This window comes from Chiroxiphia lanceolata, chromosome 2, assembly GCF_009829145.1.
Source record: "Chiroxiphia lanceolata isolate bChiLan1 chromosome 2, bChiLan1.pri, whole genome shotgun sequence".
Classification (NCBI taxonomy): Eukaryota; Metazoa; Chordata; class Aves; order Passeriformes; family Pipridae; genus Chiroxiphia; species Chiroxiphia lanceolata.
In genome coordinates this window covers 56501640-56529125 of record NC_045638.1, presented here as the reverse complement: position 1 = coordinate 56529125, position 27486 = coordinate 56501640, and the positions used below count along the sequence as shown (strand labels likewise).

Below are 27486 nucleotides of genomic sequence, written 5' to 3'. Positions count from 1 at the left end.
AAGTGTCAGCTCCTGTGGAAAATACATATGTAAAATAAAATACATCTTCTGCATATCTTGCCTGGCCTGTGTTATAGTGCTAGGTGTAAAGAGCAATGGTGCTTTCCACCATGTCTGGGTGAAGAAGGAAAATGTAATTGTTACATGCCACTTAGCAGTCTTTGGCTGTGCAAAACGTATTTATGTAGCTGGTTGTCATCAAGTTCCACCATGATGAAGGACCAAATGCTTGCATACAGGATAGAAAAGTATGGTACTGAATCACAGAAAGTTAAGGTTGGAAGGCTCCTTTGGAGGTCAGGCACAGTCATGTGTAAGGACGTGCAAAAAAGAATGTGTAACTTGGAATCAAACCTGGATTTGACTTTTATATACCAAGTGTGTGGCAATGACCACAACATGCCATTCCCCTTGAAAAGACTGAAGTTCCTGTTCAAATCTGTACAGCTTGGAGTAACGCATCTATCTCTTTTTATAATTCAGAGTTTCCCTCTTTGGGATCATATAGCATGCACCAAGCTATGTGTCCCATGGTTAAATTATTTCCTACTGGCTTAGTGCTAACTTGGGATTTCTGTAGCGGGGGTGTAAGCGTACCCTAAACAGTTACTGGACCAGAGCTATCAAAACATTGTTTTCAGTTGTTTCGTATAGTCTTTTCCGTCCATATACAGTCAGGATTTTTTTTCCTGTCATATAGATACAGCAGATGAAAATTGGACTAGTTATTAAAAAAGAATAATGTGTATGGATGACAATCTGAATGTTTTTCTAGCTCCTTTTTTAAGCACACAGTCATAATCAAAACCATATAACCAAACACATCCTCTTTTTTTTATTACCACATATAATTCAGAAGCATAGGAAGTCTTTGATTGACTGAGCTATACAGCTCTAGTAAAAACTTAGAGGAAATATTTCAGAGAAAGTTAAATTGGATTATTTGGTGATGTGGGTTAAATTTCCCTCTGTGGAAGTGTTACTGCTGCTGTCGCAGAAAACCACAAGGAGCTAGGCAGCCATTTAGTGAGTGTTTTACCCTGAGAAATGGGTTGCAGGAAATCCAAGTTCAGCTGGTACAGTGATGAGAATGATCTGGAAATCATTGTGATGTCTGTCTGAATTGTTAAAGCCCAAAGAGGGAAGCTAAAAAAATAAGTCTGTCCCATGGCAGCTTCTGACTCAGAGGCACTAGTTGGGGTAGAACAGGAAAAGCCATCTGAGTCACTGAGTCAAATAACAAAACACTTGTGAAGGCTGAAGCTATTAAGACAGTTTCTGCTAAATGTGCACTGCTTTGACAATGCCAACAGTCAGTTTCCTCATTTTATGGTCATAGTGCATTATCATGATGTATTTCCTTTAATGCGAACTTTTAAAAATAAATAAATAATGTTTATTTATGCAAGCTCACTGGGGAGCAGAGACATTTGGTAATTGGTGCATGCCGCATTCTAGAGCAGTAGATGTCTTCTGCCTGCCTTGTTTTTGTTGGTACAACATATTTGTTAATTAGTAGTTTAGAAAAAAAATTGTATCTGTGATTTCTGAAAGGTTCATGAAATATTTACCAGGTGACTCCTGGCTTCCATCATATGGGACCAGGATGAAGCACCAAAAAAAGCATGCTTTCTGCTCCTGTTTCCCTTATCCATCAGATCGTACAGGGTAGATCTTTTGAGCCACAGACTGCTGTCAGCTGAAAAGACTGAGATTCAAGCTAATTTTCCACTACTATCAAGTCCAAATGAGTCCTTTGCTGTAATGCTAATATTGTTTGTTGTCTACAGAGACACAAACGTGGCAATGCTTGACCATGTCTCAGGGTTTGATCTCGTATTTTCTTTGGACATGTCTAGAGTGTAGATGTTTTGCTGTGGCTTCTGCCTGCTCTCTGGCTTTTCTCTGTCACCTCTTTCTGAAAACCAGGAACATTTGTGCAAAAGTGCAAACTCATTAAAAGAAGAGGTCTGCCTGAAAATTAACATTTATAGCCAAAACAGTTTTCTGACTGCCACCAGAAGACACAATCCTTAATACTTCTTGTCTGAGGGCTTCTTTTCAGTATGTTCAACAAACTCTTTCAACTTGCATCTAGACCTGACATGTGGGAAGCACTGGAAACACTTAACTGGGAATAGTAGGGGGAAGAGTGCCAGCAGTAAAGTCTTAAATTGTTTTAAACCCATCATAAAATCACACTCTCAGTTAACTAGAGTACATTGTGTGCGGTATGGAGCTCATTGTTCGACCAAATTCGTTAGCTGCTCAAGCATACAGTGTTTCTTGGGATTTTTTTTAAGGCAATGTTCTTTGTGCCCTTTTATAAAAAACATATTTTTGAGAATCTCAGCTTTACATAGGAGTCAAATTTTAAGAGAACACAAAGCCTGTAATGACAAGACTTTTAAAAGTATGGTGTTGGATGCAGTTTGTACAGCTTTTGATTACTGATGGGAGTTTTACTGAATTACTACACATTGCAACACTATACAGAATTTGGTATTTATACCGAAGATCAGTATCTGGGTTCTTGCCAAATACAATCTTTCCATATCTTCCTTTAGGAAGATTTATGATTGGGAAGAACGTATTTCTATGCAAAACTTTACTTTTCTAAAATGGAAATCTGCAGCCATTTGGAATACTGCTTTCTCTGTTTCAATTTCATGCCCTCTTCCCTTCCCTCCCCACTCCTAAAAAGTGAGATTATTTTTTTTGGTTGAATTCTACATACAATATGAAATAACAATAAAAAAAATTAATGTCATAGTTGAGCATTTATAATTAATGCACCTTCCCTATATCTCTCCACTGGACTGAATTTAGCAGCAATATAGGCTGTTACATGAAGTCCCACATCTTACCCTGATGGCCCAGGTGCATTCATGCCAGCATCACCAAACTCACTGGGTCAAATCCTCTGAGCAGCAGCTCACCGTTGTGCTTCAGTTCCCCACTCAGGGCTTTCTGATTACTGTTTCTTCTTGTGCATTTCTGAAAGACACAGAATGGCAATTGCCAGCTGTTTTCCATAGAGCAGGAATACTCTTCAGGATATCAAAATAAATTTACCGTGCTGTTTCTGTTGTGGGTATTGGGTCTCCTGTGAGAATTAATCTGTGTGATGAAGATGTTTAGGCCCTAGATAGGCAAATGGATGTAGATTGTGGCTTTTGAGTGAAGACAGCTGAAACAGTCAAGACAGTTTGAGAATGCCAAATCATGTGAATCTGTTTTGCAGCACGTGCAGACTGAGACACCAAGACAACTCTCAAATTGTGGCAAACTGTGTGGAAGGGAGGAGAGAAAATTACAGCAGCTTACATCCAGGAATATATCTGTAAAGGTGTATGAGTACACCAGCATTTTGGAGTTCTTGCTTTTCACCAAGTTAGCAGCTTAATCTGTGGTTGAGGAGAGTATTGAAGGCTTCAAGTGCCCTCCAGAGGATAAGTAGATGATAAGGTTGTTGGCTTTTTAAATTGGAATTCTGATTATTTTTAACGCTGCTGTTGCCAATGTAGCATAAGGTGCCAGCAGCATATTTTGAGAGAGGAGAACAGCAGGCGGTAAGAATAAAGGAGCTCACAGAGAAGCTCGTAGCACTGGCAGAAAAATCTTTCTGTCTGGTGGTGTTTGTGAGGAATTGCCAAGCAGTTTATTCCTTGTAACCATGGTGTGAAAGCACCCATGTAAGTTGCTAAGGTTGTCTGCATGAAGATCCAATACACTGTCTTCTCAGAGCTGGAAGTCTTTTTTTTTACTGGGTGCTTAATATACAGTAAGCATAGCCTCTGCTTTAATATGCCTACACGCTCCATAAAGCCTAGGTAAACTACACAGATGCACCACCAAGGAGAAGGCTGAGGGCCAGGGACATGGGATTACGCAGCCAGAAACATAGTATGACATTCTCATCCCTTTCCTTTTACCCTGTTTCTCTGAAGGGAAACGTGATGTGAACATGTGTCATCTCACTAAATTTCCATAGGTTTCATTGGAACTAAATGAAAGGCAGTGGGACAAATTTTTGTCGCCACGGAAAAAAAAGACTGTAATATGAGTTCGAGTTACCTCTTTTCCTAACTTCCAGCTGGACAGTCAGCCCACAGGCAACACACACATCCCTTTATACCAAGCATGAACTGTTTCTTGGCTGCCAGGTAGTTTGGGGATAAGTGAAAAAGCTGTGAATCAAGAGATGTGAGAAATGGGGACTGAGGACATATCTGTGACCTAAGGAGTGTCTCTGACTCTTTGCCTTACTATGAACAGTAAGCTGCCTGACTAAAGGAGCCAAAGAAGTTGGTTTTGGAGGATGTGATGGAAGATATGATAATCACATAGTTCAAGAGTTTTTTCCCGTAACACTTATCACAGAAATACTTCTCATTTGACAGAGAGTACAGCAAGATAAGATACTAGAACAAGAATGATTTTCAAAATATGCACGTAGGCACAACTTACCCTCCATTTTAGTTGGACAGGTGAGGCATCCAAGATGGAAGGATGTACAGTAGAGAGTGATGGGCCTTATCTGAAGGTTTGATTCTGTCTCTCACCTTGGGCTACAAAGGGAACCAAGTACAGCCAGCCTCCTGCTGGAGGGACATCCTTCAGGTACCTAACTCTCCCTGGGATGACTCTGTGCCACAATGATTGTGATTCCTATAAAGAAGATGGGGGCCATATGGCTCTGAAAAGGGCCACGACAGTGATCCTGGCACCACAGACTGTATGACTGCAAATGGGAGAGTGAGCATCAGAGTGCTGTTGCATGATCCATGTAGGACATGTAGCTACACAAGTGCTCAGGCCAACAGAAGGGAGTGAGCAGGAATGCATGGAGAGGTGAAGAATGTGAGATGAAGTGAGATAACCCCGTTCAACAGCAGCTTAGGTTGATCATGCATTACCCTTAGGCAGGTCAGGGGAAGGTAGTATGTGGAGGAGGGATGATAATTCACTGGACCTGTAGCATACTGAGGAGTTTCAGCAATAACTGCACCATCTACATTGCCTTTGCTTGATCTGTGGACATTAAGTATCAGTTTTTTATAAGATTCATTCCCTCAAGGTTGGTTGCATGCTGTACACTAAGGGCAATGATGCCTCTTAAGACTATTCATATTAATATACTGGAGAAGGCTTTTTATCTCCATCAGACAGATAATGGGCTTAATTTTTGAGCTTTATTTTTGCAATGTTTTTGTTTTTGTTGTTGTTGTTGTAGTACAGCAACTGCAGGAGCAGATTGACCATTTTGCTATGCTTATTTGTATGCTGGGCTGTTATGCACTGTCTGTACTACCTTAGTACAGATGGAGGAGTGACCATCCTGACACCATCATAGAACGCTCAACTGCAGCTCCTCAGGAAAATGCTGCTCTGAAGGGAGTGTGAAAAAGGTTCTTCCTCTTGGTTCTTTGCTGTGCAGAATATCCCCTTTCTTCTTGCTTCTGAACATCCTTCATGAGTTAGAGGTGGTGTGCAAAGCAGGGCATGCTGAGAAGCACATTATCCGGCAGCCCTGCATTTGTCAGATGCTATTAAACAGCAGGGAAAGAGAATGGAAGAGCTGGTGAATCTGTCACATCCTGCTTGTTCAAAAGATTATTGATGCTACATAATTCATCAAAGCATGATCTAACAGTGGGTTCTGGTGCCAGAGGTGTCCAGTACTGCTTCTGTTGCAGCTGCCCATAAAGCGACGCTCCTTGTTTATGAAAATAGTCTCTGCCTTTGTGTCCGCCCATGAGCCTTTCAATTAGTACACCAAAAATGGTCAGTCTTGCCTTGGACTCAAATAAAGTGTGAAGATCCTGTTCACTGAGAAATTCTACCACTTTGACTTCTTTGTGTTTTGGAATGTGATTGAAATAAGGAAATATGGACATTTTCTGTGCAACAGAAATCCTGGGAAATTTCAATTGGAAATATTATAGTGCTTTTTTTCTGACATTATTTATACAGTGTTTGGCGCTACTTTACGTTCCCACAGATGAAATATTTTGATTGATTAACAATGAAAAAAAATATGCTGATCTGCAATGTTTGATTCTGAATTATTTCATTACTTCCTGATAGCAGTTACGTCTTGATAATGAAGTACTGCTTGACGGGATTTGCAGTCCAGAAGCTTGGCACATTTGCTCTTACCCTCTCCCATTGCCCGATTTACATCTCTGGTGCTGCATCATGCAATTTAGTCGAATGAAATTTGAAATCTTTCTGCTTGATGTAGCGATAAATTAACGTGATCTGTACAGTGTAAGATATGTTCAGGTGTTGGTTCCCATGAAGCAGCATGCTGCAGTGGAAAAATGGAAGTTAGCATTCCAATGTTCAGGTTCTCAATGCAATAATGCAGGTCAGCAAAAAAAAAAAAGGTCAAGTATTTTTAGGTTGGGTATTTCCTCTGCGTTTCCTGAATAAAAGATTGAAAATCTAGGTGACTAGAATATTGAAAGTATCTACCAAAGTTTGGAAATGCTTTTTCCCATGCACAAACTGGGACCAGGAACCAGTCTGCCTGGACAATCTTTCTTTGTTACAAATTCAGTCCTAGCTCACATACTTTCCAGGTTTGCCTAACCCTGTAGGTAAGGCCTCATTAAATACCTCCTGGCAAGACAGAGAGGTCTAGGTTCATACCTTGTTTCACCAAAAGGAGAGATATTTCAGAGAGACAGATACTTAAACCCTTCCTAAACTTCACTACAGGCTGACTTTAGTCCACTGGAGAAGCTGGAAAATCAGATCTCATTTAGACTGCTGATGGTGACTTCTCCTGCAATAAAAAAGGGGTTGGAACACTGCCCGGAGAAGGACAGGACTGGTTTTTGGTCAAGAGGGAATGCAACCTGGGTCTGTCACAGTGTAAAAGAGGGACCAGACTGCCCAGTCATGGCCATAGTTTTGCTAGAGCAAGCTATGCAAGAGAGCCAGGGCCAAAAAACAAATGAAAGAGGGAGAATTCTCTAATCTAGGATTATGCAGGTGGCATGGAAGAAAACTCTAGGGACATTTTGCCTCTTGTGTTGTTTAGTGTTAAATGCATACATACTCCAGGAAGAAGGAGTGTTAGCTCCAGTTCCCCATGTTTGCAGACGAGTCTAGCTGCTTCCCAGCTGCTGGGGTTGCTGACTTGATGTTGCACCCACTTGAGCCTGCTTTGGGCCAGGAGCCCTGCCTTCCTGGCCAGCTGCTGCAAAAATGGTGTTACCAGATACCTGAATTGTCTTGGCATCTCTCAGGGATGGTGGCTGCCCCCTTGACCACCACCCTAAGGGAGCAGAGGACTTCCCACTTCACCCATGGGCATTTGTGTCACCAGATCATAGAATCATATAATAATTTAGGTTGGAAAAGACCTCTAAGATCATCAAGTTTGACTGTTAACCAAGCACTGCCAAGTCTGCCACTAAACCATGTCCCTAAAGGCCACATCTACACATCTTTTAAATACCTCCAGGGATGGTGACTCTACCACTTCCTTTGGCAGCCTGTTCCAATGCTTGATAATGCTTTTGGTGAAGAAATTGTTCCTATTATCCAATCTAAGCCTCCACTGGTGCAACTTGAAGCCATTTCCTCTTGTCTTATTGCTTGTTACTTGGGAGAAGAGACCAACCCCCACCTCACTACAACCTCGTTTCAGGCAGTTGTAGAGAGTAATAAGGTCCTCCCTGAGCCTCCTTTTCCCCAGGCTAAACAGGCCCTCAGCCCTCCCTCAGCTGCTGCTCCTAAGACTTGTTCTCTATACCCTTCACCAGCCCTTGTCATAGCCATCCAGCTGGGCACCTCTGGCCAGGGAAGGGCTGGGCAGCTCTGGATGCCAAGAAGGTTGGCCTCTGCAGGCACTACTGTTCCCTTCAGAGTGAGGGAAGAGGAAAGGAATGAGGAAGGCAAGATCATCCTCCACAGGTTTTTCAGAGATGGCTGCTTCTCTCCATACACACAGCAGGGGATGTAGGCAACCTGTCCTGTCTGTTCTCTAGCCAAGGCAGCTTCAACTTCAGAGAAGTCAAACCAAAATGAGATAGCTGGCACAGACAGACTTGACAGGACCCACTGCTTCCTGTCATATTGTCTTTCTGATGAAAAGATGGTGGTTTCTGGGCAGGAAGAGGAGGGAAGGAAGAACCACAGGGCAAAACTGCCCTTCTGCTTTGCAGGACTTTCTTTCATTTCTGCTCAGCAATATCTCATCAGCAACAAAATAAAAATAATATATAGAGAAGGACCCATATAAAGCTCAATCATAAAATATCAGGTCTGACAGCCCCACAGCATTTGGGCTGATGCTTTAACCTCTCACAGGTGGTTAATAATACCTAACAGAAGAGTAAAAAGTTTAGAATTGTAAAATACTCTCTCAATCCTGGTAGTAATTACCTCTTAGCAAAGTTAGTGCTTGCCAACTCAAAAAGAACTAATCCCCTTCTGTCATAGAAAGGGGGAAAATGTAACAGCTATGAGAACTGTGAAGCTTATTTTCAAATAGATGCCTCAGCATTTTGATATTTTCTGTGGGATTAACTAGTAACACAGGAAGGCTAATACATATGCAGAGCTTTCATTTGCTTCTGTAACAATTTGCCGGGGGCAAATAGAACTGTGTCATGAGAAATGGTGCTGTTTCCCCTCCTTCTTTGTCAGCTGGAGCAAAAGACTTGTTAGTAACATAGAAACAATTTGCAACTTAATGTCAGTTCAGAGAAAGTTTCCTCTTGCCTCATATTTCTACTTTTCTTAAGTTTCTCTTTTCCTTACCCAAATAGAAAGGGCTGCCATTTTAGAAGCACAGAAACCACATAATGAAAGGTGTAAAAGCGTTACGGGAAAAGCATAACATAAAATAGAACTGAAGCTCTTTCTCTACTGATCTGTTACACTTTTCCCCCCTCAACTGAGTTGCTTCTAACTCAAAAAAAAGATGATTTGTCCTGCTCTGTGTATAACCCCAGCTCCTAATGATGGCTTTGTGCCGTGCCTCTGAGGCTGGTTCTGTGAGCATCTGGTGCCGATGGGTACAGGCAGTGATGGCTGCAGAATACTAATGCTGGCACTGGCTCCCACAAGGCTCTACTTGTGAAAAATGCTTTAGCCATTCAGTGTCCATGCACCATGCTGAGCAACAGGAGGACAGAAAAGCCATGCTCAGGGACTTTTTTTCAATGCAGAGCAAGAAGGCGTCAGCAACGATGGCTCTCTGCTTCACATTGTTATGCCCAGCCTTCTTTCAGAGCTCCAGTCATTTATATGCATAAATATCAAGCCTGTCACTTGTTGCAGGCTTTGATAGCATTTGTGTAACAAAGGAATCAGAGGGAGAAAAGAGCTGAACATCTTCTATTCCAGTCTTAGAGAATGAATGACTGCGTAGCTATGGTGACTACTTTCTTTCTGGTTTTATTAGATCACTGTCCTCTGCAATTTGTTTTCCTTCCTGTCCTGCTGCCCCATGTAAAGGACCATGAGAGGACCTCCCCCCACACAGCCCTTTGTTTTTCTCCCACACTGTGACTACCCCACATGGGGATATCTCCAAGAATTACCTACCAGTAATGATTGCCACAGCAAAACCTCTAGCCACATACTGACAGTTTTTCTTTTTGCTTCATTTTTTTTTTTCCTATTAGCTATCTGACAAAGTCACTCCACATCACCCATTTCACACAGAGATACAAGAACTCTCCTGTAATTGTATTTTTGATTACTTATTTGATTTTTCTCTATCTCCCTTAGGCAAGATGCATGCTTGCTATTTGCTGTGCATACCATATCTTTCTGCAGCTTCAAATTGAGGCTGATGGTATGTTTACCAGCCATCTCTGTCTGGACAGCTATGAGTTGCATCTAGATTTCCTCTGGGTCTTACAGCTATTCTGTATTGAAAGACAACTAAAATACACTACTCGTATAAAGCTGCTTTTCCATTAAAGCAATTGGTGAAGTATCACAAGAATGTTATTCTGATGCCAGGAAGGAGGAGGGAGAGGTTTGTACTGATTGCTAATAGGAGGGGAAATAGCCTTTGAGACAATCCCCCCGTTAAATGTGATCTGCACAATTAAAAGCTTGGGAAATCTTTCTGAGGTTTCACACATTTGGGCTTTGTGCCTGGGCTCAGGGTCTCAAACATGGAGGTGGTTTCAGAACACCACATAAGGGGAACCATTTCAGCAAAAATATCAATTACATGACTAATTTATTAAACTTTCTTGGATCACCATGCACATACATCTTTATTGGCATGCAACTCCAGCAAAACAGAAGTAACAATTTCTACTCAGCCCTCCAACTACACATTGTTTCACTTCTGAGCTATCAAAGAGGTTTCAGGGACAAACAACAGATAGAACCCCTGTGAACATTGCCAAGGCTAACTAGAGGTTTTTTCTTCCCCCGAGTAAGTGTAATTTTTTTGTGCTTCCTGCTTTTATGAGTCTTCCCTAATCTTATAAAAACCTTGAAGCAGTAGTATTATAGTCTTGATAGTCTGAAGATATAAACAGTGGAGGATTTGTTGGGACAAGTAATATGTTTTCCTGAAGAAAGACTTATGTGCCTGAAGGCTTCTCTGCTTTTTTTTTTTCCCACAACTGTATCAGTTGGTGTAATAAAAGATATTACCTCTCCCTACAAACTTCACCTTACTTATTAGAACAATTTCCTCCAGGACACAAAATATTCTTAACTGAGTGTTAAGAAAACTCCAACGTCAGGGTAATAGAGTGGAGTTCAGTGGTGTGATTTCCATGACCGAAGCCAGTTGGCACACATTAAAACAAGGTGGAATGAACATTGTCCACCATGATTATTCTGCGCATCACTAATATCCCTTTTACCCCCACTCTACATCAGTATTTTTATCTTTCCTACCTCTCAGCTATATGGAGCAGCTCTTTTCTAACACATGAATACACATTGAGTAATGTCTTCTGGATGCTACTTCAGTAGAAACAGTAACTCTTATCGTACGCATGATGAAATTTCTCTGCCTTCTGATTGTTTTCTTGGTTGCTGTATCTCTGTACATTTTTTTTTGTTTAATACAGGTGAGCTTGAGAGAGATGAAAAAAAAAAAGCCCACTGTGACTGAGTGGACAGTGTCTTCTTTAAGGATCACCTAAATGTTGTCAACTTGGTTACAAATTACAAAATTAAAGGATTTTTTTTTTAAATATTTCAGGTGAACTTTCTGTGGAAGGCATACAAGACCCATTCCTTGTTAGTGTACATATTATCACAGACCCAGGTGAATCCAAGACTCTTCAGCAAGCCATCGATAAGCTTCTAGCCTGGATCCATCCAGACCTCCAGCTGTTCCGAGTCTCAGAAAGACGAGTGCCCAAGAAGCGCAGGAAGCCAGTTAAGGCTGGTGTTTCTCAGCCAGCCCTTGCCATCATTCTGTTTCTGCAGGAGGAGTATGGAGAAGAACCAATCTTGCAGCTCCATGAAACCTTTCAGCGGCCACCTTGGCATTACCACCACACAGAGCTAATGCATGGGAAATTCCTCCCTTACATGCCTTGCAGCCAAGACTTTTACACTTTGGCTCCAGAGACTCCTCTGTGGGCCATTCGCCCAGTGCACTACGGGAAAGAAATGATCCGCTTCACCATATACTGCAGGAATGAAAACTTTGGGGACATTTTGAAATTGTATGAGTTAATATTGAAAAGACCTGTATGTCAGAAAAAAGCAGACTTTTGTATTTTTCCTGTCTATTCTAACATGGAAATAGACATTCAATTTTCTTTAAAGAAACTTCCAAAGGGCCAGGTGCCAATGACGACAGAGTCAGCAGTGCTGGAGTTCAGAGTAAAAGATGTGGGGCAGCTTGTGCCTCTCTTGCCCAACCCATGCAGCCCCATCAGTGAAGGCAGATGGCAGACAGAAGACCATGATGGAAATAGGATCCTTTTGCAGGTAAGTTCAGTACAAAGGGAAACAGAAGCACATATCTTGCTTTTGTGCAGGAAAGCTTAACCTGAAAAGACAGAAAAATAGCCTTTTTTTTTTTTCCTAGGAGAAAGAGCCAGGACAGTACTGCTAAACAAAGAATCTGAAACCCCTTGCTGTGTGTGTAACTAATCAGAAAAGAGTGACTGATATTATCCAGATATCAGTTAACCTCCGTTTATGCTGAGTGATGTGAGGTAGCTGTTTAAAAAGTGCAGAGAGAAGGAATTATGAGCCTGACTGAAGAAATTATGGCTGTTGAGTTTTGTTTTATAAGAAATATGGGCACAGAACTGATAGAGAGTTCTAAAATAGCCCTCAGTTATGAGATTTTTATGGAAGACAAGCAGAATTCCTGATGGTACTCATTTTATTCTAGCACCACTGGGTGACATACTGCATCTCTCTTTTGCGCAGTGATTATCAGGATGAAGAGAGAGGTGATGAAGGAAAAGAAATGCACCCTGAAGAGCAGCCTAAGAGAGACATTCCCACAGACTCTCCTTTTGAACTAATCTCAAGCGCTTGTAACCAAATCCTGAAAGAGAGTTTATTTGTTAGGACATCTATAGGCACCTTATCTGGGCAATGTATCAGCATGCTCTGCTTCACTACACCACATCCAAGGGAGATAAAAAGATAACAAGTACCAAGCTTTTAATAGCTGCCTGCCCTGCAGAGAGTGTATCTGGCAATCCAGAGCCAGGTTAATATGCATTCTTGCACTGCAGAGGTATTTATTGCCGCTTACATTTGTATCGAGGAGCACAGGCCCTCACCTTTGAAAGACAGTTGTTCAGATTTCAAAGGGTAATTTTTTGGACTGAATTTCATTCATGTGGCTTGTCCGGTTGTCTGACCTTGTTTCTGTGGAAGAAGTGTTGGGGACGCCATCCTTCCACCATACAGACCTCCCAGCATGCGGAGAAGTGTGTACACTGTGTGTAGCACAGTGCCTCGGGATTTGTAGCTCCTGGGATTGAAAATCCAGGTATACAGGGCATCTGTGCTCTGGTGAGTCACATCCAAGTGGTAGTGAAACCTTTCAGTGCTGCTTTGCAGATGCCACTCTCAGAGAAACCCCATGCCAGAGCTGAAAAACACACATATAGGGCTGAGAAGGGCAGCCTCCTTGCCCATCTGGCAAGACAGTCACCAATTTGTCAGAGTTACTGATTGTACTGTAGGCATATCCATGTCTGAGATAACTTGTAAACTGAAGCTGACAAGAGTCATCATGAAAATTATACACAGCAACCACACTCACAAATATCCCCTTTTCCCTGTTCTTTCTCAGGAGGTTTCTGCTATGTGGTTTAACTTTATGGGATCTTGCACCAGTTTCAAGTAAATTGAAGGAAAGGGTAAAAAAAAACAGGGCTTCTAAATAAGGCTTTTGATTTAAAACCAGATTTCAGAAGTAAAAGATGCCAGGCAGTACAGAGGTAAAGCAAGACTTGCTGAGTAGCAGACTGAGGTAAAACCTGCAAAGAAAATCAAAATAAGATTTTAGCCATATGTATCAAAAAAGCAAAAGCCTGCTAAATGTGGCCTTCAACTGAAATTAATTTTCATTTCTATTTTTGGTGAGGATGATGATTCTGAACAGGAGGGCAAATGACAAATGGGAGTGAAGTTACAAAAATGGAATTCATCACATTTGAAGTGTGGTGAAGCAAAAGAATAATATATGCAAAGTGGAAGGAAAACAGAGACTTTGGATCTAACTTATGCAATTATGAAATCCTGAAAACTAGGTCCTGGTATACAAGTTTTAAGCAAGTCTGTACAATTAGAAGTGGAGCTCTACAACTAAATCAAAGGGAAAATGTCCTGTTTATACTCAGGTACCTGCAAGCCACAAGTGCAACATGACCATGGAAAGAAAAGTGCGTGCAGTCTCTGGTGTGTACTGGTGTTACTATCCCCTAAGAAAGGTGCAAAGTGTTTGTGCCCGTGCATTGGGTCCCAAAGGCCTCCCCTGTCTTCAGCTCTGGACTCCAGAAAGGTGACTTCTGAAAGGTGCAGGTACAGGGAAGGGCTCTCCCCCCGTGCAGAGGAATGGTAAGACTGTCTTACAAAGAGAAACTGGAAGACTAGGGTCATCTGAGCCCAGCCAAAGTAAGTTTAAAGGGAGCTCTGACTGTGCTTGGAAAATAGACAAGAAGGTAAACAGCAGGAACAGGAAAAGACTGTTTCACTAAATGGTTGTTCTGACACAGGAACAAAAAAATTGTCATTAAATAGATTTTAGTTGTCAGTGTTCAGATTGATGGCTAACTACATAACAGCCACACAGCAGGTGCCAGCAGGTTAATACCTTAATTCAAGGCAGGATGGTTGGTTAGGGAGAAGGAAATGATGGAGCGTGGGTTGTAGGATACATTGGATTTTGTGATCCAGGGATTTCGTATATTCTTTTAATTCATTCTAAATCCAAAGAAATTGTAGTATATACCTTTGAAAGTGGCAGGCCTACATTTTGACTTTTCACAGGGAGCTGCTATTATTTATATTATCCATGTCACAGCATTGGTAAAATCCTTCTCTTCTTTCCAGTTATATGAACTCAAACAATGACTTTCCAGTATTTTTCAGTCTGCATGTCTGTTGGTACTTCATAATCATCAGAATACTGCACCTCTTTAAGGATTAAAATTACAATTATACCAAAAATGATAGATTTGTATACCTATTAATTTGCAGGCAATGTTTAAAGTTTCAAGTTTGAATATACCTCCATGATTAGGCTAACAAGATGTGACCTCCGTGTTTTTCTTGGTGTCCTCACAGGGACTTGGATACTTGCCAGCTGGATTGATCCATGTTCTTAATCCATTTTGCAAATGCAATTATCAAGGGGCTTAGATAAAGTCAGTGCAAGAGAAAACAAAGTTATTCATGGGTAAGATAAATCTGCTTAATGCCACAGAAACTATTCCTTCATTTGCAAGGAAGCCCTTCAGAACTATTTTGTCACAGTAGCTTTTCCACATTGGCAAATTAGCTCCAAGGGTGCAGCTCTATACCAGCTGAGGCTCAAAGGGTAAGCTTCAGTTGGCTGTAGCAGGAACAAGGCTTAAGAACATGATTGCATCCTGTGGGAAGACACCCACACTGCTTCACCAATGCTAAGCCCAGAAATAGGAGCTCTCAGGAGCTCTTGTCAGAGCAGTGGGAAGAATATGCAAATAGTGTAGCTAATAATCTACCATATACTAGTATACTGAGTATACAGGTTTGCAGGTCTTGTCCCGATTCCTGGCTGTCTGTGGGCATAATCCACACAGAGACAGCTGAAGTTCTAATCAACTTGTTACTCCTGGCAGTGCTACATGGGAAGCAGGAAAGGTTCATAAGAGTTGGACTGGCTTGGCCATGCATGTTTGAAAAGCAGGGGTAGTGAGCGGAGAGAAGAAAGTGCACAGATGGCTTCTTTCAATCATGAGAATAACTTTCAGTAGGATAGGAAAAGTAAAATAATATTTTGACAGAATTTCCTAGCTGCTCTGTGTGAGGTGGAACATACAGACATATTCAGGAGGAAGGTGGACATCACCAAATGAGTATTTCATCTGGGCAGTGGCTCAGCACTTAAGCATAAGACCTACTGCTGTTTTATGTGCCAAAGGGTACCTGAGCTACCAAGAAAAGATGTCTGGACAGATTAGACTCAGGACCTACAGGAAGGCTGTGCCTTCCTGGAATGCCAGACAGGCACCCTAGGAGATATTAGCATGTACCAAACATGTATGTTGAGGCATCTGAGTCACCATGTAATAACTAGTTTCTTGCTGAAATGTTTCTTGCTGCTCTCCTTGATACTCCTCAGCACCAAAAACAAGACAAATAAAAATCAAAGAAATATATGGTTTGCTACCAGTCTGTGGTAGTCCTACATGAAATAAAATAATCAGATCAGCCCCAACTGAGACTAAAAGAAACATTTTACTCTCCTCTGCAGCGTAAGGAATGGTTTGCCCCCCAAGCTTATCTTTGCTAAGGAGAGGCAATTCTTGGAGGCTCGGAATCCACTTATTTTTACATGTAGATTTAGGACTCAGATCAGTGTGGTCATGGTTGCATTTACTTCAGCTGACCAACCAGACCCTTCCAGACCTCAGCTGGCTCTGCCTTTCCTCTCCAACAAAAAAGAGTATTCCTTCTCCTTCCCCTAGTTTCCAGTTTGGGTGCCTTGATGGTCATCCAGCATTCATATGACCTTGATAAAACATGTAAATATTCTAAGAGCATTAGTCAATCTCCTGCCATTTTAGATATGGGCCTTGTGGCACCTCTGCCATGTCCCTGATGGAAGTATACAGCTATTTAGTATCCTGAAAACTGAAATGCTTTCATCTGCCTGCAGTATCAGCAGGCTTTGTAAAGAAATGGCGTAATAATTTGTGAAATGGTTAACAAAAAGTCAGGCTGGATGATAAAATATATGCCTGTAGTCTTAAATACAGTTTAATCATGTCATCCCTGTTACTCAAAGCATTACCAAGAGCAGATTCTGGGAGATAAAGGAAAGAAAACACACTCACTACTATAGTCTGGAGTCACTACAGTTAAGTACAAGTAGAAAAAAGAAAGAAGAGCATCTAAACCAGAATCAGAGGAGGCAAAAAGACAAAAACAGGCAAAAAAAAGGCAATTTTGCAGAGAACAGTTTAGTCTGCAGGAAGGGAAATGGAGGTGAGAAAAGAGCTTCAAGCTTGCTTGAATTAATAGTGCAGATAGAGCCAAACTGAACACAAAGAGGAAGAAAGACAAGAAAAGCATCCACTGGAGCAGGTTGCCCAGAGAAGTTGTGGATGCCCCAACCCTGGAAGTGTTCAAGGCCAGTTGGGATGGGGCTTTGAGCTGCCAGGTCTAGTGGAAGGTGTCCCAGCCCATGGTGTGGGAGGTTGGAACTAGACAATCTTTAAGGTATGTCCAACCCAAACCATTCTATGACTGTTATGACAAGCAAGGATGTGCCCAGGGCATCTTTACAAAAATTACTTTTAGTTTGTTTAGAAACCAGTGAAAAGGACAGTGTTTGGAGCAAAAATTGACTCAGTCAAGGGAGGTGCCTTAAGCTGATCTAATTAGTCTGTAAGTTTAATACTAGTATCCTGTTGTTAAAAGTCTTTAACTCTATTTTTCCTTTCCTTTTTGTGACACAGGTGTTTGGTTCTCCATAATACTAATGACTGGGGTTTTTTTGTGGGGGGCATAGTGAATCAGTCAGTAATTCAAATAGGAGATTTTTTAGTTGTTTTTTTCTTCAACCTAAGGTACTTGATTTTTTTTGTTAGTGCAGTTATGTTTCATGGCATACTAGGATCTCTTATGACTCTATACACCCAGCAAAAACTCTTGAGAGTGAATATATTTTGTGTTACAAAGCACCCACCTTTTCTAGTTTTGTAAACACTCTAAGCCACTTTTGAAATACATTCAACTTTAAATCAAATTTGTGCATTTTGCCTTTTGATATCCTGTGCATTTTTTCAAGTCTTACTTTCAAATGAGACGTTGGTGATACTGAGGACTAACCTCTGCCATTTTTTCTTGTGTTGATTTTTTTCCTGGATCAATCCCACTGGTTTAAATACAATTAAATGAACACCATTGCACTCCTGTTGAGCAAGGCAGGCAAAATCTGGGCTTGAATGGTGATGTCATTGCTGTGCTGGCTGGGTCCTGACCTCAGCAGAGCCTTGCTGGCAGTTCTTAATACAGATAATACTTAAGGAGATCTCTATCTGCTTTCTTAAAAAGGAGATAACTTAAAATAGACTGCAAGAACACTCATGGATTTTTTTTCTGTTAGGTCCGGGCAGCCCAAGGCAAAAGTGCATTTCTGCAAGCTTCGCCACAAGTTGTTTATGGCATTCCCAGATATTCATCATGAAATTCTTCTGCAGCCCATTGTAAAACACAAAGACTCTAAATCCCTCCAGGCTTCACAAAGACTTGTGCAGAGATTATAAATGAGCACCAGATTAGCACCAGATGAAAAAATCTGTTCTGTTAGAGAGCTAATCTGTGCAGTCAATGGCCGGGTTTGTTGCGCATCTCTGTGGCAAGGTCTGACAAACCTACGTCCCTGTATTTGGAATTTCAAATCAGAGTGTCATTTTGGATCATCTCTTTGTCCTTTCAGATGACTCACCCCCTCTCTGGCATCTCTGTGGTGCTTGTGCCTGTTGCAGGCAGCATGGCTGTACCAGGCAAGGCTCTGCCAGGCTGCAGGGAGGTAACAGGCAATGCTGAGAGCAAGCCATGAAAAGGCTGAAGATGAGGACTTGAAAAAAAATTAATTCAGAAAATTAAAGAAAATGCAACTGTTTCCAAAGCCAATGGCAGGTTTAAGGAGGTGGGAGAAGCCTCCTCAAAAAACTAAAGAGAAGCAATCACATAATGCAAAGGCTGGATGCAACACTCCATGTGCCATGCCAGGGTGGCACAAGGGTGCACAGTCAATGGGCTTGGCACAGGACTAGGAGCTAATTTTGCCTGTTTTAATCCTGGCTAAATCACTGAATCCTCTCTGTGATCTCTGACAAGTTAGAGAATGTAGATATAGAAAAGTCTTATTAGTCCACATAATCCAGTTCTCTACAATATAGGATTAGCCTGTAAGCTTTATTCACTAGTATTTCGTGAGATGGAGCTTCTGACGCACTACCTGTTCTACAGTTGTGCAGTCTGGTATTCTCGTAGCCAGGAAAGTCTTCAGTTATATTGCTTTAAGATGAAAGTATTAAAATAATACCTCCCTATTATTTCCCTTTTCTGCCCAAGTAATGAAGACCAGCATCAGAAAATAGGTCTTCTAAATCTGAATTTATCTAAAAAAAATTATTGAGATAAGCAATTCCTCCTGTAAACAGAGCTGTTCGGAAATAAGTTGTGTTAGTGATGTCACTTGGCCTACCCTGCAGGCAGCCATCCTAAGGCAGGCTGTACTTGTCCCCTTCTCCTCGCTGATCCACTGTTACCTCCTGCCAGGCCAACTGAGCTTGACCAGAAGCTGTGACTCAGTATCAGGATTAACAGCAAATACCTTGTATAAAATGAAATGCCTCTGTCTGACCACAGGAACATTAAAAGAGCTAGGGAAAAAAAGTTTAAAATAACAAAACTCTAAAACTAGTATCTTACCTAAAGTAAATTGTTGTTAGTTTTAGCCCAGATACTTAAAGTTATTTGGCTGTTTGGGGCAGGTTGCCCCTTCCAAGTACTTCCACTTAGAAGTGCATTTCCCCTTTCCTTTAATTTTTTACTTTTTATCTGCATTTTGGATAGAAAGTTCCTACATGAGAGCAGGGGTTTTAGCGGGAGTGTTTCATCTCACCTCATCCATTTATTCTGGTATTGCCCTTGGGTTCACATCCTCTTTGATGCCTTGGGTGAGCATCCTTTTGAGTCCTGAAAATTTGGTTGCACCTGTAGTCATTGTGTTGCATATCTACAATCCCAAACTAACACAATCTGATTTAAACTAGAGGGTTTCAAAATAATAGAAGGAGCTCAAAACAGCTGTTCTTATGTCTGTGCTTTACTCCCAAAATGCTTAAGATTTTCCCTGTATTAATAAATTATACATGCCCAGCAGCATTCCCAGTCACTGAAATCCCTGTTACAGAGTGGCCTGTGTGTGTGCTTGTGAGCCAGCCAGGATACAGCAAATATGTACAGTTACACAATTGAATTGGACCAACTATCTCTTAATAGTGGTGACCTGAGAGACCAAATTAAATTACTTTTTCTTTGGAACAGATGTCAGAAGTTATGTCAATAAATAAGAAATTATTACCATCATCTAAATACATGAGATTTTTATTAGTGTGCAAAATGCCTCCTGTATACACCAAAGCCAAATAAATACATGGGAGTCATCTCTGCAGGATTTGGTTCAGCTCCAAATCACAGACACCTAAAACTGATGTTTACTCTCAGGTATTTTTGTGTCAGCTACAGTCTGTGTTCTTACTGTAGTTGGTGGGTATGTTCTCAGTGCAGCCTAAGGACGTAGAAAGCAATTCAGCTAAACAGACACAAGAATTTCTTCAGGGAAAGCTGAATTGCTCGCCAGACTCCATTGGCTGCATTAAGTAGACAACTAAACCCTACCCAGGATGCCTGTGTATATATATATACACATATATTTGTGTGTATATATACATATATGTGCATATATATACATATATACATGTGGACAGGTGGTATAGTCTGTGCAAGGTAAAGGCAAGGCTTTTGTACTGCTCACAGAACTCTCTGCGGTGCAAGTACAGATCTGTTCCCAAAAGCCATATGTTTTCAGGTACAGTTTCGTCTGAGTTGTTACCAGTGGTCCCATCCTTACCTTTCCACAAAGAGGAAGATGAGACTTGCTTTAATCCTTGATTTCTCTGGATGCTTGACCTACCAAATTATCAACTAAGTCTACAAAAATACAAGAATAGCGTGAAAACAAGCCATGGTGGGGCAATCCATGATTTTCTCTCTTAGAGGTAGAAGTGTTCTGGAGGTGCTTCTGTTGATTCACCAAACATGATGGTTGAGTTCATGTAACATATCTGATAACAGAGCTACTGCAGAAAAAAAAATAGTACTTTTGGTAAATGCAAACAAAATATAATGAGAAGTGTTTTCTTAGACAAACCCATCAAAAGAGTGCTCTGGTTGTGTACTTTCAGCGTGTCATATTCTTATTTCTGGGTTATCCAAAAACTGTCTTCATTTAAGAAGGAGCTGGTATTTTCTTCATGGGCACAAGCCTTTTATCTTACTGAGTATTTTTTAAGCAAATTGGTTTATGTGTTGCATAAATAAAATAATGTGTGTAGAAGTCTAAAGTGATTTCTGGCTAATGTTTTATTGACAATTGACTCGTTCTATTTGACTCATATTCATTTAATTCTTTATGGCACTAAGGAAAACAGTTTACTGTATTACACAGAAATAGGTTATGAATTAACGTATTTCATTACAGATATATATGTGTATATGTATTAATCTACAACCATCTAAGTGAATTCTGTGGCTTGGCTTGTCCTATAGATCTCTACCTAACTGATTATGAATGAGCAAAACATTTTTTTGCAGATTGGAAATTCCTTTTTTTTGCCTCTAAAATCACTTCAATAAAAACAGGGAGCTGGGTTATGACAGATATAGGTCACTAAGACAATGTGATGTGCACTAGCAAGATGTTTAAAAGCAGCAATGTATGGAGTTTCTTTTAGAGACAGAGGATACAAAAGACCTCCTTTGTTTGCCAGGTCTCAGCCCTTTCTGTCATGTCATTATAATCTCTTTGCTAAAATGAATAAGCTCTGTCTTTATCCATATCTTGCACCATAAGACTCTTTTCTGTGTTGTTCTTAGAAACCTTTTATTAGTTTGTGGTTCAGTTTTTTTATAGATAGTTTGTCTTTTTTTTTTCCTGTGGCTCCTTTTTTATCAGTCTCAAATTATTCTTTTTTCACATATGCATGATTATTTGAGTCATGGCAGCATTCTGGATGAGGCACTTAGCAGTGTTGTCCATAGTGCATAAGACTTTTTAACTCACTTGAAACTGCCTTCATATCGTGGTTGTCGCACGCCTTGTCACTTTAATAGACATAGTGATCAGGAATCCCAGTTCCTTTCTTCTCCTCTGTTGTTTCCAACTGACAAGTCCCATAGCTGAGATTATTGTTTATCTTCAAGAATATATATCTTGCACTTTGTCGCATTAGTTTCTGTCCCATTTGGGAGAGAGATCAAGCATTTTTTATTCTGCAAGAAATTCCAGTAACAAGAATTTAAATTAAACTTTTTGAAAGGCAAACTTCTAAAAGTTTGCCTTGGGATGATGAAAAACCTTCTGATTGCTCAAACACAGTGCAGTTACCCACGCATCAGTGTCTAATCCCATAGGAAAGCCACCTGGCATCCAGCTACTTGAGAAAGATATTGGCTCCCCCTTTGTCACAGCTGCTTTCCCTGTTCAAATGCTTGAGTATCTGACAGGCAGACAACTGAATCCTGCCATAGGACTGAGATTCAGGTCCAAATTCAGATCACAGTCATCAGTTTCAGTCTTCAGTCTACATACATACAAGCAAATTATATGTCTGTGCATAATGTCACTATGAGCTAGTTAACAGAACAAGTGGGTTCTAGGGTGCACTGCTCAGCTAACCAGATATGAAAGAGAAAATGTGAAAGAGTTGAAAGAAGTAGTAAATTTCTGTTGGGAAGACAGAGAATGAGCTTGCTTGCTGAAGGCTTTCTGATGTTTCAGAGGGGAAAACAAACAAAAAACACAGCAAGGAAGAAATGAGAAATTATCATTTTGGTAACATATATCTTCCATTTATTCATTTTTGTTCTTCAGCTGTCCACTAAGGCAGTAATGTAGGAAGAGAGAATATGAATGAATCTGAACAAGTCAATAGGAAGTGAGAATTTAAAGCTAGCGTAATTCAGCCCCCAAGGCAGGGCTTCTCTACCATTTATTCTTGTTGTCTTTGAGGCTCCTTATGTAAATATTTGGGATTTTGGCAGGGTGGTTTCTCTTTGTTACTGAAGTGAAATGTTTGCTGCAAGCATACTGACTGAAGTCTGCTTCATAATTATTTGCAGTAACAACTCAGCAACAGGGACTTTATGGTTGTAAAACTGCCAATTCTGTATTAATGTGATCTTCTTTTTTCCCTCTCCTGGCTGCAGCAAGCACGCAGTTGGTGTAGGAAGGCTGCAAAGCAGAACAAGCAACCGTATCCATCTCTGTCAACAGATTCCCACTTCACCACTCTGCCAGCCTTTCTTCCTCAGAGCCACCTATCTGTCTCTGAACAACCACAAGAAATGGGTCAAAAAAAGGTACATCCCAAGAACGGCCTTGGTCATTATCTTGGTTTCTCCCAAGAGGACTTGAGACACAGTGATGGGGGAGACTTCACGCACAGATCCAGCAGTGCCTCCAGCATTTCATGGTCATTTCAACGAAGCAGGTCTCTGTTCTGCTTGCCCACAGTGAACTCCTCTTCAGCATCAGAGACATTTCATTTCAGTGAACCATTTCATTTTTTAAATGCTGGGTCAACTGCAACCAGGTTAAAAACATGGAAATGCAGTCCCAAGCTTAACATTGATGACTTGGAAGGTGCCCAGGAGACTGATGTGGATACAGGGATGAAGCTGTCCTTCTCAGACCTGTCTGTGGTTTCTGCATACTCTTCCCTTAATGGATTTTGCAGTGAGTTGGCAGACTCTCTTCCCCTACAGAAACAAACTGTCAGTAAGGCTAAACAGGCGGCCACCAGTGGGAGGCCTGTGTCAGTCATGTGCAATACTTTTGAGTCAGTTGATGATTCATTGCGTTCTATTTCTGAATGGTCTTCCAGCTCTTTCACATCAGCATCTCCCACCAAGCATCACAAACAGTCCTTGAGAGCAGCTCCATGTTCTCTGGACAATCATGCTTGCCCAGCTTCACCAGTTAATGAAGAAGAATTTTACATCTGAGGTTTCTCTATCTTATACCTTCCAGGGCAAATGTGTTCTACTTGTGAATGGCAGCAGTGGGTCCACCTTGAGCATACAGAAGGTTCCTTGCTGAGGGGAAGGTGATGCAGCAGAGCATGTTAAATATTTGAAGAAAATACTCAGAACCCTCTGAGATGGGTATTCCCAAACTAGGTACAGTAAAGCAGTCTGAGCTTGTGCCTTTACCTTTGTACTGGAGGAGATGATCAGCACAGAGGCTTTTCCACAGCACTGCAAGGTGGATGTTTTCTGTGACTGACCCTTTGGTGGTGAAAGAAATGCCAGAAGAGATGTATAGTATTCCATTTTAATTTGGCAGAAAATGAAGATTAATTTGTGATACCAAACTGCTTTAACTTTCTGAGAAATTCCTTTAACTCAAGAAAGACGGGAGAAGAAAGGGGTCTTATTTCCCTTTCACAAGTTCCAAAGGCACAAGTTCTAAGCACAGCGGGTCCCAGCAGTACCTCTCAAGTAGAGTCAGGCAAGAAGTTTCCTGTGAGGAGACACACTATTACTTCTAACCTCTGAGACCTGGCAGTGGTGAGGAGGGGGAGAACAACAGAATCACCAAGATTGTAAGAGACCTTCAAGACTGTCTAGTCCAAGTGTCAACCTAGCACTACCATAATCACCCCTAAACCATATTCCCATGTGCCATATCCAGTTGCCTCTTGAACACTTCCAGAGACTGACTCCACCACCTCCCTGGAAAACTTATTCTAAGGCCTAACCACTCTTTCAGTGAATAATTTTTTTCTAATATCTAATCTGAAACTCCTCTGGTGGGGGAGGTTAATTTCTGCTCATCCTTGCACTTGTGACATGGCGGAAGAGACCGACCACCACCTCACTACAACCTTCTTTCAGGTAGTTGTAGAGAGCAGTGAAGTCTCCCCTGAGCTTTCTTTTCTCCAGGCTAAACAGCCCCAGTTCCCTGAGTTGTTCCTCATAAGATTTTGCTGCAGACCCTACCCCACCTCCATTGCCCTTCTCTGGACTCACTCCAGCACCTCAATGTCTTTCCTGCAGTGAGGGGCCCAAAACTGAACACTGGATTTGAGGTGTGGCCTCACCAGTGCCAAGTAAAGTGGGACAATTGCTGCCCTGGTCTTACTGGCCACACTGTTGCTGACAAAGGCCAGGATGCCATTGGCCTTCTTGGCCACTTGGGCACACTGCTGGCTCATATCCAGCTGGCTGTGAATCAGCACCCCCCAGTCCCTTTCCACTAAGCAGCTCTCAAGGCACTCTTTCCCCAGTCTGTAGCTCTACCTGGGGTTGTTGTCACCCAAGTGCAGGACCCAGCACTTGGTTCATGTTATTGAGCCTCATACCGTTGTCCTCAGCCCATTGACCCAGTCTGTCAAGATCTCTCTGTAGAGCCTTACAACCCTCCAGCAGATCAACACTCCTGCCCAACTTTATGTCTTCTGTGAACTGACTGAGGATACACTCAATCCCCTCATCCAAATCATCTATGAAGATGTGAAAAAGGACTGACCCCAGTACTGAGTCCTGGGTAACACCACTAGTCACCAGCCACCAAATGGATTTAGTTCCATTCACCACCGCTCTCTGGCCTTGGTCATCCAGACAGTTTTCCACCCAGCAAAGAGTACACCTGTCCACGTGCAGCCAATTACTTCAGGCGAATGCTGTGGGAGATGGTGTCAAAGGCTTTACTGAAGTCTGGATCGACAACATCCACCATCTTTCCCTCACCTCCTAAGTGGGTCACTTTGTCATAGAAGGTGATCAGGTTGGTCAAGCAGGACCTACTTTTTGTAAATCCTGGGGACCTGATGCTCTGGTTGTCCTGTACATGCCATTTGATGGTCCTCAGTATGATCTGCTCCATGACCTTCCCTGGTACCAAGGTCAGGCTGATAGGCCTGTAGTTTCCCAGATCTTCCTTCCAACCCTTGTAGACGGGCATTATATTTGCTAATTTACAGTCAGCTGGGACTTCTCCATTTAACCAGGACTGCTGGTAAATGATTGAAAGTGGTTTGGCAAGTTCTTTTGCCACTTCCCTCATTACTCTCAGGTGCATCCTATCTAGGCACATAGGTGTCTGACTGGAACCCTTTCCTCCTGGATTATAGGGGCTTCATTCTGCTCTAACTGTCTCTAACTTCCAGCTCTGGTAGCTGGATATCCTGGGGCAAACTGGTTTTGGTATTAAAGACTAAGGCAAAGAAGGCATTAAGTACCTCAGCCTTTTCCTCATCCCCTGACACTTTGTTACCCTCTGCATCCAGCAAAGGATAGAGACTCTCATTAGTCCTCCTTTTGCTGCCGATGTATTTATAGAAAATTTTTGAAGAAGCTTCATTCCTTCCCTAGGGAAGAGGAAGCTCCACTATATCTCTGACAGACCAGATGCAGCAAGTGCCAAGAGGGAAACATTAGAGAACATTTTGAACCCCTCCCATCCAAAAAGCCTTTCATTTCCAGTTGGAAGGGAGCTATCTGGGCTGTTGTCTGAACCACTTGTGTGGACAGGGGTAACCCGAGTAAACCACGTTTGCTACTTCTAACTCAGGCAATACACAGCTTACTGAAAGATAACCCAGCATTTTTATATAGGCCCAAATGTATGACAACGCCACGTTTTTTAAAGGATTGTTACTTTTCTGTTAAAAAATAATTAATGCAGAAACTTATTCTTTGTATTTCCAGTGCAAGCATACTTCTTTCTGGGCAAAACACATTTCTTCTCAAATACTTTTCTCCAAAGGGAAAACAAGTTAAATTTTACTGGCTTTCAAAAGATGTTTTTAAAATACATATTCTTGATAACCTGTTTTGCTCTGGTTAATTTGGTATTTTTAAAAAAAAAGGTAAGTAAAAAGCTAAGTACCTTCTCCAGGATTTAGGTCAAATAAACAGATTTCATCATGCACGTTCTGAAAAGTATCCCTGATTGCAGCTCTGGTCTAGCCACTGAGAAAATAACTATGTAAAAATGTGTATGTATAATGATGGATGTAGCCTATGTACAGGTGTAGATGCTGAAGGCCTACCATGATGGCATTGTGGTATATGGAATAAAAACTCATTTTTGGAGAAATTACTAGATAATTTTAATCAAAGGAATTACTGCTTTGCAGAAAAAGGGGGAAAAAAAGGAAAAAAAAAACCAGAAAAGCACACATACTCTAAATAATAGTTATGAAACATGGAAGAGCTTCCCTAGCCCATTTAAGGAAGTGCACAGTTTTTACAAACAATTCTGGAAGGAAGCCTGGGGGAAACTGAGTACATGTTTATAGGGGAGGCAGAGGAATTCCAATTAACCTGCACCCCCAGTCCACAAGAGGCCAGAGGGATACTCAAGAGTCAAAATACCTCAAGGCTTTTTCCTTTTGCGGTTGTTTTCTCCACACAGGGAAAAAGGCATCAAGCTGAAGTCTAAGTCTCCCGTCTGTGAGATAGTATCGTAGCATGTACCAGGGGAAGACTTTGGCTTTTGTGCTAAACACAATGAATAAACAGGGAAGTCTATTCAAGCTCTAAGAGCACAGAAGATTATCAGCCTTCTCCTACCCTCTAAAACTCTGTAAGCTTACTACATTTTGGGGTAAACTGTTCTCTTTCTGGGACCAAAAATAGCACTAATGAAGGGTTTGTCATGGTGTGTATGTGTTTACCTTCTCTATGCTCCTTCAGAGCCCACGAAGTCTTTCCTCTGACTTTCATGACCTTTAGATCAAATCCCCCCCTGGAACATGGTGAGCCCAATTTATCTAAAGTCCTCTTCCATATTATTGTTTGTACCCTGCCAAAATACACTGTGAAGTCAGACTAGCCACTTTTTCCATCAGCCTGCAATTCACCATACAAGCAATGATGCCTAGGACAGTCAGGCTCCACAGGTTAAAATTTATGCTTCATTATTTTGTGTCATGTTCATGGTCATACAAAAATAAATGATGAAATAGCATTGTATATTTATTGGACAGACATTTTATC

The 27486-nt window shown here is 41.4% G+C and overlaps 1 protein-coding gene across 6 annotated transcripts in view; it reads left to right on the top strand.

Moving 5' to 3' along the window:
- The window catches only part of FAM124A (family with sequence similarity 124 member A), a 43783-nt gene that overhangs the window by 15235 nt on the left and 1062 nt on the right, over window positions 1–27486 (top strand). Inside the window, exons 3-5 of one of the 6 annotated variants that reach the window (XM_032680262.1) lie at window positions 11201–11940; window positions 22690–22842; window positions 23513–26664. In XM_032680262.1, coding sequence (XP_032536153.1) covers window positions 11201–11940; window positions 22690–22842; window positions 23513–23581 — 962 coding nt within the window. In that variant the 3' untranslated portion in view covers window positions 23582–26664. Of the gene's footprint in view, window positions 1–11200; window positions 11941–13820; window positions 13996–22689; window positions 26665–27486 lie in introns of those variants that run through there. The other 5 variants (XM_032680263.1, XR_004355440.1, XR_004355439.1 and 2 more) reach the window with 5 other exon arrangements.